Source organism: Marmota marmota, unplaced genomic scaffold (assembly GCF_001458135.2).
Source record: "Marmota marmota marmota unplaced genomic scaffold, marMar, whole genome shotgun sequence".
NCBI classification, from domain to species: domain Eukaryota; kingdom Metazoa; phylum Chordata; class Mammalia; order Rodentia; family Sciuridae; genus Marmota; species Marmota marmota.
Genome location: NW_025999891.1, coordinates 269,946 through 283,198, shown reverse-complemented (window position 1 = coordinate 283,198; position 13,253 = coordinate 269,946). Strand labels below are relative to the sequence as shown.

At 38.8% G+C, this 13,253-nt stretch overlaps 1 protein-coding gene across 1 annotated transcript; it reads left to right on the top strand.

The window, feature by feature from the left end:
* Window positions 1–3,048: 3,048 nt before the first annotated feature.
* LOC107155168 (olfactory receptor 1D2) lies at window positions 3,049–4,038 on the top strand. The gene has a single exon (XM_015500956.2). The coding sequence runs from the start codon at window positions 3,070–3,072 to the stop codon at window positions 4,036–4,038; it is 969 nt and encodes a 322-aa protein (XP_015356442.2). The 5' UTR covers window positions 3,049–3,069.
* Window positions 4,039–13,253: the final 9,215 nt, after the last annotated feature.

Sequence of the window (13,253 nt, the reverse complement as noted above, 5' to 3'; positions counted from 1 at the left end):
TATATATATATATATATATATAAGAATAGTAAGCAACCATCAAAAATGAATGGCAATACTGCCTTAGAGAATATTCTGTGGCACACTGAAAATGACTTAATGAAAAAAATCTGAAAAACTATTTACCAAGTTAACAGAATTTGTAGTGATTTTTACTTTCTTTACTTTTTTTGTGTTGCTTGAATTTTCCAAAATGACAATATCTTTTGTTTATAATCAAAGGATCACAATATGGCACAAAGCAATTTTTATTTGTAAAAAAATCCATGGAATATCTTCAAAATATACATCTTAAGATACTGAAGAAATTTCAACATATTTCAAATAATAGAAATTGACAAAAAGCCATAGAAGTTTACTGTGAAAGCTAATGCAGACATCATAATAAAAAGCAACCATGCATACTAAGAGGTTGTGGACCAATCTTACTTACAAATATAAGTGTAAAAGCCTACATAAAATATTAACAACTTGATTTTAGTAGTTTATGCCAGGAAGGCAAGTAGGGTTTAATATTGGGAAGCTATTAACTGTGATAGGCACAGGAAAAAAGCATATGTTTAAAATTACAGCAGCTATTCTTGAGTATTAAACTTCTACTGGTAAAATACAAATAGAAGGACAATTGCTAAATATATATAGCTCCTTCTCCTTGAAGTCTTTTAAGACTCTTTATTGAACTTAGAATAAAAATTTTAAAGCTGTGACCTGGCCTCACTTGACCTCACAGCCTCATCTCTCACTGCACTCCTTGTCATTCCAGTCACAATGGCCCACATTGGGTTCCTTAACACAAGAAGCCCTTTCTTACCTTAGGGCCTCTGCACCATGGCTTTGCTTAAGACTTCCTAAGATTGGCTTCTTTCTTGTGTTCATTCTGGGGATTCAACCCAAGCTGCATTCCCAGCCCTTTTCATTTTTTTATTTTAAGACAAGGTCTTGCCGAGATGCTGAGGGTCTAAGTTGCTGAGGCTGGCTTTGAACTTGAAATCCTCCTGCCTCAGACTCCTGAGTCATTGTGATTACAGAAGTGTGCTACTGTGTCTGGCTGGTTTCTTCCCTTTTTGCTCTTCTCAATAAAAAGACATTAAAATATAAAAAGTTCCAATCTATTGCCACATGGTGGAATTAAAGTACTTTATATATTTTCTTTTTTTTAACTTTTAGAATTTACATTTTACCTGTATTAGGTTTCCAAAAGAAAAAAGATCATGATAAACTGTTTTAATCTTTAATACATTTTAAAAGTTTTTGGTAAGACATGAAATATTGACCAAATGGTTTGCCCTACATAAGTGTTTAGTGGTCCCAATGCCATTTATTGAATAATGTAAACTTTACTTGCAGATTTAAGGTAGTATTTTGCAGTCCTCCACATTTCTCATGTCCTTGGCTCTGTTTCTCAAGTTTGTCCAGCTCTATTGATCCACTCAATCTTGCACCAGCACAGGTGTGCCAACTTGTTACCCTTTTCCACATTTTCCTAGATTATTTTCATGTGTATTTCTAGATGAAACTGAATTTTGTTTTCCAAAAATCCTGTTATGATTTGACTTCAAATAGGTGAAGTTTTAGATTAATTCAAATGAATATGAACTTTTGAATGTGAACACATTTCATCCTTTTCTCTAGAATCTTAGACCTCTAGAAACCATTCAGTTCAAGTTTCTAGAATCTCTCTGGAAACTATTCAATATTTAAAATTTTATTTTAGGTCTTTCTGGAGAATTTGGAGGTACTGCTTAATCATAATACTGGTGATAATGATAATTATAAGCTGGTGATAATGTGGATGATAGTATTGTAACCTGGCTATTGTTTACATATATATGTATATAAATCATATATATCAAATATACATATAAAACATACACACACTTAATAGGCATATTTATTGAGTGCTCACAACATGCCAACTCTTTTGTTATTTAATTTCATCATTGCTACAATACCTTTTTTTGCTACTTCTTGCACTTGAAGGAATTGAGTCTTTTTTCTTTTTCTTTTTTATTGTTGCATATTAATTATACTGAATAATGGATTTCACGGTGGCATACTCACATGTGCATGTACCATAATTTGATCAGTGTACATGGGTCTCAATTTACAGGTATTAGCCTCCCCTTGTTCTCCTACCCTCCTTTTCCCTGACCTCCATACTGTCTTGTTGGTCTTCTTCTATTCTCATGGGACTCCCATTCCCCTACCACCTTTTCTCTTTAGCTTCCACATATGAGAGAAAACTTATAACTCCTGTCTTTCTGAGTCTGGCTTATTTTTCTTAACATAATGCTCTCCAGTTCCATCTGTTTTCCTACAAATGACAAGTTTGTTCTGCTTCATGGCTGAACAAACTCAATTGTGTAAATATGCCATGTTTTCTGATTCACCTGTTGACAGACACTGTGGCTGGGTTGAAGGAACGGAGTGAATCTTAAAGGGCTCAAGCAACCTGCCTGAGGGTCCACAGTTGGTCAGCGGCGGTGCTGGGACTTGAATTGCAGAATTCTGCTTGCACGGTCACTGTGGTACAGGACTTCCTGGGAACACCATTAGTTTTAAGTCTATTTGTTTTGTGATTGGCTACTTTACTGATGTCCTTTTTTAATTTCTAATAAAGTTTCAGTTGATAGTCTTAACTTTCTCAGAGATATCATCACATCAGCAAATAATGATAATATTTCCTCTTCTTTTCATATACATTTTCTTCTTTTCCCTTTGTCCATTTGTACAATATCCATTTCTTATAATGCATACACCTGATTTCAAATATAACTTTAACACCTATTTAATATCTTAACATACTAATTTTTAAACACATTAAATTATTATATTGTAGGACAAGAATTAAAATAAGAAATAGATATCATTTCTATAACATCAAATATGATAGATTAGAAGTTGCTAGAATGATTATCCCATAAAGATTTTCTAAGTTATGTTTTTGTGCCTATTATTACTTTGTTGATAACCTAAAATTATCGCAAAATTTTTACTGCTGAGAAAACAGTGGATTTTGTTTATGTTTGTGTCTGTATCCATCTGAGAGCATTTGGTAAGCATTTCTTGATGTTCCTGTTGCAGAGAGTTGGGAGAATGGATGGAGGCAACCAGAGTGGGGACTCTGAGTTCCTACTCATGGGGCTCTCAGAAATTCCCGAGCAGCAGCAGATCCTGTTCTGGATGTTCCTGTCCATGTACCTGGTGGCTGTGGTGGGGAATGTGCTCATCATCCTGGCCATTGGCTCTGACTCCCGCCTGCACACTCCCATGTACTTCTTCCTGGCCAACCTCTCCCTCACTGACCTCTTCTTTGTCACCAACACAATCCCCAAGATGCTGGTGAATCTTCAGTCCCAGAACAAAGCCATCTCCTACACAGGGTGTCTGACACAGCTCTACTTCCTGGTCTCCCTGGTGGCCCTGGACAACCTCATCCTGGCCGCGATGGCATATGACCGCTATGTGGCCATCTGCCACCCCCTCCACTATGTCACAGCCATGAGTCCTCAGCTCTGTATCCTTCTGCTCATCTTGTGTTGGGCCCTATCTATCCTCTATGGCCTCATTCACACTCTCCTCATGACCAGAGTGACCTTCTGTGGATCCCGCAAGATCCATTACATCTTCTGTGAGATGTACGTCCTGCTGAGACTCGCGTGTTCCAACACCCAGATCAACCACATGGTGCTGATCGCCACAGGCTGCTTCATCTTCCTCACCCCGCTAGGGTTCATGATCATGTCTTATGTCCGCATTGTCAGAGCCATCCTCAGAATACCCTCAGCCACTGGGAAGTACAAAACCTTCTCTACCTGTGCCTCCCATTTGGCTGTGGTCTCCCTCTTCTATGGGACACTTGGCATGGTGTATCTGCAGCCCCTGCATACCTACTCCATGAAGGATTCAGTAGCCACAGTGATGTATGCTGTGGTGACCCCCATGATGAACCCTTTTATCTACAGCCTGAGGAACAAGGACATGCATGGGGCTTTGGGAAGATTCCTCCTAGGGAAAGCCTTTCAGAGGTCAACTTGAGCGTTACTTGAAGTGGGAACTGGGAGTATCCTCTACCACATATAAGACCTGTAGAGGGAGATAGGTGACTAGATATATATAAGTGACTAGAACATAGACCCTGCTCAGAATAAGTTTATCAATTTGTGGTGAAGACAGGGCCTCTCTGTGTAACCTGATGTCCTCCCCTGCACCACTCTCAACAATAAATATGGTCAGGCTAATACCTGTAAATTGAGACCCATGTACATCAGTGAGCAGCTGTGAGGGTTAAATAAGATAATGTTCAGAAGTGTCTGGAAGGGTGCCTGGCCCATAATAATCACTGTTGTTTTTAAACAGAGATAGCTGGGCAAAAGCAGTAAGAAGAAAACATTTTATTATTTTTCTTAAGCAAAAATCAACTCTAGTTTAGAAATATTAGAAGTACAAATGAATTGAAAACAGTTTGTATTTCTTCTATCCAAAGACAACTCTTGCTTGACTTTGGGTATAAATTCTAGACTTTGATCTTTGTTAAACACACTTTTCCCCCTAGAATGAAACTTGCTTTTTACTTAATAAAAAATAAATTTTTATGATAACATTCAGCTATATTATTATTTAATGCCTGTACAGTATTTTAATGTTCAATTTAATGAATATGTCACAATTCATTTAACATACTTCCTATTATCCAATATGTAGTAACTCAGGTTTTCCCTGTTGTTTGCAACATAATGATAAATGGCTCTGTGGTCCATCTTTGTTCACTTATGTCTTATTTCCTTAGGGGAAATTGGTGAAGTGGAATTGCTGGGTCAAAGTTGTTTTTTGTTTTAATTTTCTAGGCCTTTGAAAATTTCCCTAATTGGCCTCCACAAAGTTTGTACAAGTCTACATTTTCTCTAAGGGTGAATAGGGACGTTTCCATCTGGCCTCTTTGTTCCTCACATGTAGCCTGGGTCCCTGACATTGCCCCCTATAACCCCCCATGGGACCAGGCCAACAACCAGAAATAGGTCCATTCCCAGCGTTGAGGGACAATCAAGACTGAACTACAGGACAGTTGGTCAGTGATGCTTTCAGAGAAAGATCTTAAAAGAAGGAAATGTAAAAATCGATTATATAAATACAGTTATTAGTCATGCCCAACCACAGAGCCAAGAGACCACTGGGGAAAACATTCAGGTTGCCAGCACCAATTCCAAGAATTACTCCACAAGGCCATTCCCATGAAACAACCAGCTATGACTTTGACTAGTTTCACTATAACTTAAGATGAAACTCCCTGCTATGATTTTCGAACTAGTTTTGCTTCGTAGCTGCAGCCACTTGCCAATAGGGGCCCACCAGCTTCTGCAAAATTCCGTAAGTGCCAATAAGCTTCCTCTCAAAACAGTTTATAGTTTTCTTCTTTCTGGATAGACCCTAGACTTCCTTTGTCATGCACTTGAGGCTATCCTTGTCTATGTGTGCATGACCCAGACTGCAATCCTAATTTTTATATTATTCCCAAACAAAAACATTTATACCTAGAAATTCATCCCTATGTTTAATTTGACCTTGACACATGGAATCCTATTTATGTCTCTCCTTCAGACATAACCATGATCCTGAATTTTGTGTTTGTCACTTTCTTCTCCTCTTTGTAGTTTTATTACACATATTTCCTAAAATATGTGCATTACTTATGTTTACAGTGTTTTGGAATTTAATGTAAATATTGCCACGTTATATTCTTTTAAAACAGGTTTATGGAGGTAAAATTTACATATAACATAATTCACATAAAACATAAAACATAATATTTGATGAGTTTGGGCAAATATACATCTAGTAAAATCTACCACAACCAAACTGCAGAATATTTTTCTTCTCTTGAGTTTCCTACTTCTTCTTTCACACGGATCCCTCCCTCATCACAAGACCCAGTCAGCCACAGATCTGCTTATTTCACTATAGATTAGTTTGTACTTTCTAGAATTTAAGATTAATGGAATCATTTATGCCTGACTTCTTTCATCAGCCTAATGGTTTAACATGTATGCATGCATTCCTCTCTGTTATTGACTGATGCTCCATTTGTGTCCCATCACCCACTGATGGGCATTTGGATGGTGGGTAGGCAGCTTCCAAAATGGCTCCCAGTGATTCCTGCTTCTGTATTTATGTCTCTGTACAATCTCTTCCTTTGCATGGGGGCCAAATTTAGGGACATTCTTCTACAAAAAGAATATAGCAAAAGTGAAGAGATATGTCTTCAGAGATGAGTTATGAAAGACTATAATTTACATCTCTTTGCTCTTTGGCCCTCTGTCTCCTTGATCTGAGGAAAGAAGCACCCATATTTTTGAGAGGCCCCAGCAGCAAGGAAATGAAAGCAGCCTCCAGCTGATAGCCAGCGAGGCCCCAGGACCCTCAGTCCAATAACTGGTGAGTAATAGAATTTCACCAAGGACCATGTGAATGAGCACAGACACTTCCACTTCCCCAGTCCAGCCCTGGGAGGGCTAGATCTCAGGATGAGAGAAATCAGATCCAGTATCTTTGATGAAAATTTAGCACCCAATTGATATTTTGTACAAGTTAAAAATCCACATCAGGTTCCAAAGTCAGCATGAAAAATAAGAATGTAAGATATCTCACTTATAATTTCTTAATCTTTATTGCATGTTGAAATGGTGATATTTCTAGATTATGGGGTTAAATAAGATATAGTGCTAAAATAAATTCTAATCGCTTCTTTTTACACTTATTAAAGTGACTCTAGAAAAATTTAAATTATGTATATTGTTTGGAATTCTATATGTGGTTAAATTTCTGATGGATGACACTGATTAGGATTATAGATTTTTTTCCTCTGGAAATAACTTGTTTCTACTTCCAGTGGGTAGCAAGAATAGGGGTAGATTGTCTTCATCCAATCTATAATGGAGCTGATTAAAGATGCATTTCAGGCTGAGTGAGGATTGGTTATTTCCTGTTATGACTCATTACTAGAATGTAGCATGTTGGAAATCCCAAATGACCTTCTAGAATGTTTACTGTATTTTGTAACTTGTCAGACTCCTAACTCAGAGTTTTTTTTTTGTCTCTAGCCCTATAAACCTGCTAAAAAACTCTGCTCATTTCTTGTTCTCTCAGCTGTACCTTCTGTTCTCTCAGCCTTGCATTGGATGCAGCAATTGCTGTTCAAGGGAAAGCTGTCTAATTGTTAATTGCATCTCTTTGGGATTTCTTTCTTTCCTGATATTGGCCCATTGAGTCATATTTCATAGCTTTTTGATGCCTCTTAGACTTTCAAGAGTAAGGCCATTTCTTTGCTTGACTAAGAACAAGAGTCTAGAGTGGTCCTTTTGAACCAAGTACTCTGAAGGAATTAACCCAATGCTCTAAAATATCCATTCTCTAATGGATTTACTTCTGTCTTATGCATCTAGAACTGCAATAACAGAGCATATAATACAGTAGAACCCTCATGAGTGAGATTAGTGGCCTTATAAAAGTGATCCCAAGAGCTCTCTCATCCCTTGCACTATATAAGGATGCAGTTGGAAGAAAGCCTTATCTAAACCAAGAAGTGGGGTCTCACCAGACACCAAAAACTACAGATAATTTGACTTTGGATTTCTCAGTCACCAGTCTATGATATTCTGTTATAGCAGTCAGGATGGACTAGGTTCATAAGTAGACTGGATGAAGCCAAGGGAAAAAATCCATGAACTTGAAGATGTGTTACTAGAATCTTCTCAAATTGAAAAACAAAGAGGAAAAAAAAGAATGAGAAATGTGGAACAGAATCTACAAGAATTATGGTTTAAGTTCAAAAGATGTCACATGGTACAATGGCAGTATCATAAGGAGAAGAAAGAGTAAAAGGAACAGAGGAAATGTATGAAATAATAGTGGCTGAGAATTTTACAAAATTAATGACAGACACCAAACTACAGATCTAGGAAACTCAGAGAACACTGAACAGGAAAAATACCAAATAATCTTCACAGAGAACTGCAGAAAAAGCAAAAGCAAAGAGAAAATCTTGAAAGAATCTGGAGGAGAAAAAACTCATCTAACGAGGAAAAAGGAAATGAACAATGTTTATCTGAGGGTACAAATTTTCATTTAGGAGGAATCAGTTCTAGAATTCTATTGTGCATTGTGGTGACTGCAGTTAATGATGGTGTATTATGTACTTAAAATGGACACTTCACAGAAGAAATACAATCGATCAACAAATGTATAAAAAATGTTCAACATCTTTAGCAATTAGAGAAATGCAAATCAAAGCTGCTCTAAGATTTCATCAGTGTATCTCCACATCATGTACAACCACAAGAATGGGAAATTATAATCCATGTATGTATAATAGGTCAAAATACATTTTATGTCATGTATAACTAAAAAGAAAAGTAAATAAAAATCGCATTATTCAGAGTTAACTTTTCTTAAAATTTTTGTGTTTATTCTTCCAGAGACATTATTCATAAGAATTGTGCATGTATAATATGCACATTTCATATCAATAGAATTACACTTTCCTGTGATGTTTTGTTTTCTTACATAAAGAGAGTGGGATAACTGGGTCAAATGATGGTTCCATTCCAAATTTTCTGAGGAATCTCCATACTGCTTTCCAGAGTGGTTGTACCACTTTGTAGTCCCACCAGCAATGTACCAATTTACCTTTTCCCCCACATCCTCACAAATATTTATTGTTACTTGTATTCTTGATAATTGCCATTCTGACTGGAATGAGGTAGAATCTCAGTGTAGCTTTAATTTGCATTTCTCTAATTACTAGAGATACTGAATTTTTTTCATATATTTGTTGACTATTCATATTTCTTCTTCTGTGAAGTATCTGTTCAGTGTTTTTGCCCATTTGTTGATTCTGTTATTTGAGGGTTTTTTTTTTTTTTAAAGAAAGAGTGGGGGAGAGAGAGAGAGAGAATTTTTTAATATTTATTTTTTAGTTCTCGGCTGACACAACATCTTTGTTTGTATGTGGTGCTGAGGATCGAACCCGGGCCGCACGCATGCCAGGCGAGCGCGCTACCGCTTGAGCCACATCCCCAGCCCTATTTGAGGGTTTTGGTGTTAAATTTTTTGAGTTCTTTTTGTATCCTGGAACTTAATCCTCTGCAAATTCTGTATCTGAGGTACAGGTGGCAAAGATTTTCTCCGAGTCTGTAGGCTTTCTCTTCACATTCTTTGTTGTGAAGAAGCTTTTTAGTTTGATACAATCCCCAATTATTGATTCTTGATTTTAATTCTTATGGTTTAGAAGTCTTGTTGAGGAATTTTCTAAGCTGACATGATGGAGAGTTGGGCCTATTTTTTCTTCTAGTAGGTGCAGGGTCTCTGGTATAATGTCTAGGTCCTGAATCCACTTTGTGTTGAGTTTTGTGCAGGGTGAGAGAAAGGGATATAATTTCATTTTATGAATATGGATTTCTAGTTTTTCCAGCACCATTTGTTGAAGAGGGTATACTTTCTCCAATGTATATTTATGGGGTTTTAGTCTAGGATGAGATAACTGTATTTATGGGGTTTGTCTCTGTGTATTCTTAATAATGGGAATTTCAGCACAGTGATGGATTACTTGGATTTTGGGGGGTGAATGTTTCTTTTATTGGAGCATTTTATAATTATGCATAGTAGTTGGGTTTATTTTGACAAAATCATATATGCGTGGAATTTGATTTACTGAGTTTCAATCCCTGATTCTGCTCCCTTCCCTCCCCCCTCCCCCATTCTCCTTCCTCTACTGATTTTCCCTTCAATCTTTATTTATTTTTGATTGACGTTTTCTCTTTTGTGTGATTCCCCCTCCCCACACATGTTTTTATTGGTTTATTATAGGTGTGTATACATTGATGGAATTTGTTGTTACATATTTGTACATGTGCACAACATAACAATATAATTTGGCCAATATCACTCCCCAGCACTCCCCCATTCCTCCCCTCCCCCAACCCCTGGTCTCTTTCCTCTATTCTACTGATTTTTATTTTCTAATTGATGAATGCTATTGAGTAATGTTTCCACAAACAGGTATGACTTTATGAATAATATTAAAATAAGTATGTTTACATTTGGGGTACAGAGAGAGAAATCCCAAAAGAAATAGAACTTCTGCACTTGTCAGGAAACCCTTCGGTCTTGGAGGATGGGCAGGAGATGGGCAAAGGGGGAATTTTCAGAAGTAGCCACTGCCAAGGCCCTGGGAACCTTTTGGGGGTCAGATATAAGATTAGGTGGGGGAGTCTTAAGTGCTCCTGGGGTACATGGAGTGCTATAAAGTGTGGTGGGTAATGCTGTCAAAATGTTTTTTTTTTTTTTGATGTGAAGTGTCTGGGGGAAAGTTCAGTCAGATGATAACATTCAGATGTCACTAAACATAAAGACTGTGGAGAGACAATCTTGTCCCACTCCCTTGTACAGGAGGGAATGAGCCCAGCATGGTCAGGAACCTTCCAGGACCGCAGAGCAGAGGATGAGCCAGGATGCTGTGAGTACAACCCACATCCCCAGATTCTGTTCACAAGAATTTTTCCCTTTGAGGGAAGAATACTGTCTTCTACCCCAAAGTAACTGGAGACCCAAGAGGGTCAGGAAAGAGACACACTTCATCGTGTGCTTCACACAGAATTGTCAGATGTGGGCCCAAAGGTAGAGAGGCTGGGGGGCTCTGATGGCTGATGGTCATGGAGGATGATCTCCCAGAACACACATCCCCCCCCCACCACCCCGCGTCCGCTCCCGCATGTCACTCTCATGCTGTGTCCTTATATAATCACCCCCCAGCTAGAGGACACTGAAGAGGAGAAATACCCAAGTAACGGCATCACGATACTTCAGGAAAGCGCAACCTCTTTGTTTTTCTTGGTAGGAAAAGTGAGGCCCACCAATGACCTCAAAGCTGCTGAAGCAGGTTATTAGACGGTCACACACACTGATGGAAGGGATTCCACACAATGACTTTCCTCCTCCTCCCCCTTTCCTGCCCATTCTTCTTTTATTCTGTAGCCATTTGTTACCTTGCTGACATTCCCTGTGGTAAGCCATTCTTATAGACCGTGGCCGCCATTAGAAGATGGCGCCGGCTTCCACTGTGGCCTGTGATAAACAACTCCTTTTATGGAGAGTTGGCGCGCAATCCCTTACCACCCTATGAGAGAGATCCACGTGGCGGCTTAGGATTGGGATGCGGGGGGCTTTATTAAGCTGTGCTTGGGTGTGTCGGGCGCGGGCGCTAGAAGATGATACATGACTCAAGGCCTGAATAAACTGTTGAAAGAAGAATCCTGTGTCGTGTTTCCCTTGCCAGCGAGGGGTCGCGACAATTCCCGAGGCATCTTGTCTGATTCCCCAAATCCCCCCATCTCTTCTCATCTCCTCATGTCTTTCCCATAATCTCTGTCCCTCCTTCTTACCTCTTTTGCTCACCATCCCATCCACCAATCTCTTCCTTATGGCCTCTTACGTAATCTCCACTGCTCCATTCCAAACCATTCTACCTCTCACTTTCAGGTTTTTTTTTTTTTTTTTTTTTGCATCCTCCCCATCCATCATCTCTGAGAAGAAATCACAATGAGGCCAAGACCCAGGTGCAGCCAGGGGACAGGCACAGGGATGATACAGCAGAGAGCCAGAAGAATCATCAAGAGGGATAAATGACTCTCCCAGGGAGGCTGGAGAGAAGACAGGAATCAGGAACAATGTGCTAGAGTTTGGCTAAGCATCAGGATGAGGAAATGCTTTGGGTTGGAGCTGTGCTGGGGTATTAATAAAAAAGTTAGAAGCATCACCAAAAGTTGAATGATTAGAAATGGGATATTGAAAAAAAGACGGATAGGTAAGGGGACGAGGAAGATGTGGTGTCTACTTGTTAAACATATTTAGGAGATGGAAGGGAATTGTAATTCAAGTACAGTAACAAAATATATTTAAAGGCAAGTTTTATTTGTACATCTTATATTAAATATTCTGTTTAGTCCATGAAAGAGAGAAAAAGATGAACGATGGGGGTGGGTGGGTGAAGGGCAGAGGATAGGTGGAAGAAAGGAAGATACACAGCTACACAGCAATAGACATCACTATCACTTCCCCAGACATTTATTGATATGTATTTCCAATTAAAAAGTTTGGAGAGAGATAAGAAGGGAAAGTTGTCTTGGGTGTTCCACTTTGGAAATTCTAAGGACCTGGCTGGAGTTTAAATACTTACTTTTTCAAAGTCTTTATCATATGTATGAAGAAGGTGGCCTATCAATAAAGAGAAAAAGACATGGCAGTGGGTGGGCATGGAACATTCCTTTTTTGATCTTAAGATGTACTATGTGAGCCAAGCATGGGTGGCATATGCCTGTCATCCCAGCAGCTTGGGAGGCTGAGACAGGAGGATTTCGAGTTCAAAGCCAGCCTCGGCAATGGCAAGATAATAAGCAACTGAGTAAGATTGCTGCTAAATAAATAAAATGCAAAATAAGTCTGGGGATGTGGCTCAGGAGTTGAGTACCCCTGAGTAATTCCCTGCTTCCTGCTCCCAAAAGATGTACCCTATGTATATTAATGTAATTTTTATTTTGTGGAGTTTTTTCCTATTTATACCCTTCCTGTTCCCTAAACATCCATGAGATTCTTATGTGATAGTGAAGAAAGGAAACCAATTTTCTTGGAGATGAAAGGCAAAGAGTTGGATGAGATCATCCCTGGCACTGGGACTGTGGTTTTTAAAGAAAATTTCCACACTCTGGTCTGGAGGGAATCTCATATCCCCACCAGAAGGAAACTTTAAAGTGACATTTTTAGGTACTTAACCTGTGAGGAACCAAATGGATGTTCCCTTGGGACACTGCTCCCCAGACATAGAGGGCTTCTAGGGCTTTAACTCTAACCAGAAAGTGGCCAGGTAAAAACAAGGTAGCCATGTGCCCAGGGGCCTTGCCTGGCAGTAACTAACTTCACAGCCCTCACACCTGCTTTTCTTTATAGCAGTTATTACTCTGTGATACACTGTATGTGTTGCTCATTTATCTTGCTGACTTTTATAGAATGTGAGTTCATGCAGGGACTTTTGTCTATTCTGCTCACCAATTTCTTCAAAGACTCTCTGGATTACAGAAGTACTTCAACAAGTACTTATTGAATGGGTAAGCAAATGAATTATGCATGGTCTTCTTGTAGGGCAAACACATAACACTAACTTCAGGCATTAGGAGATAGGAAAAATGGTTATGAACCATTTTTTT

Coding starts and splice junctions, on each gene's coding strand:
- LOC107155168 (XM_015500956.2), top strand. CDS start 3,070: ATGTTCCTGTTGCAGAGAGTTGGGAGAATGGATGGAGGCAACCAGAGT.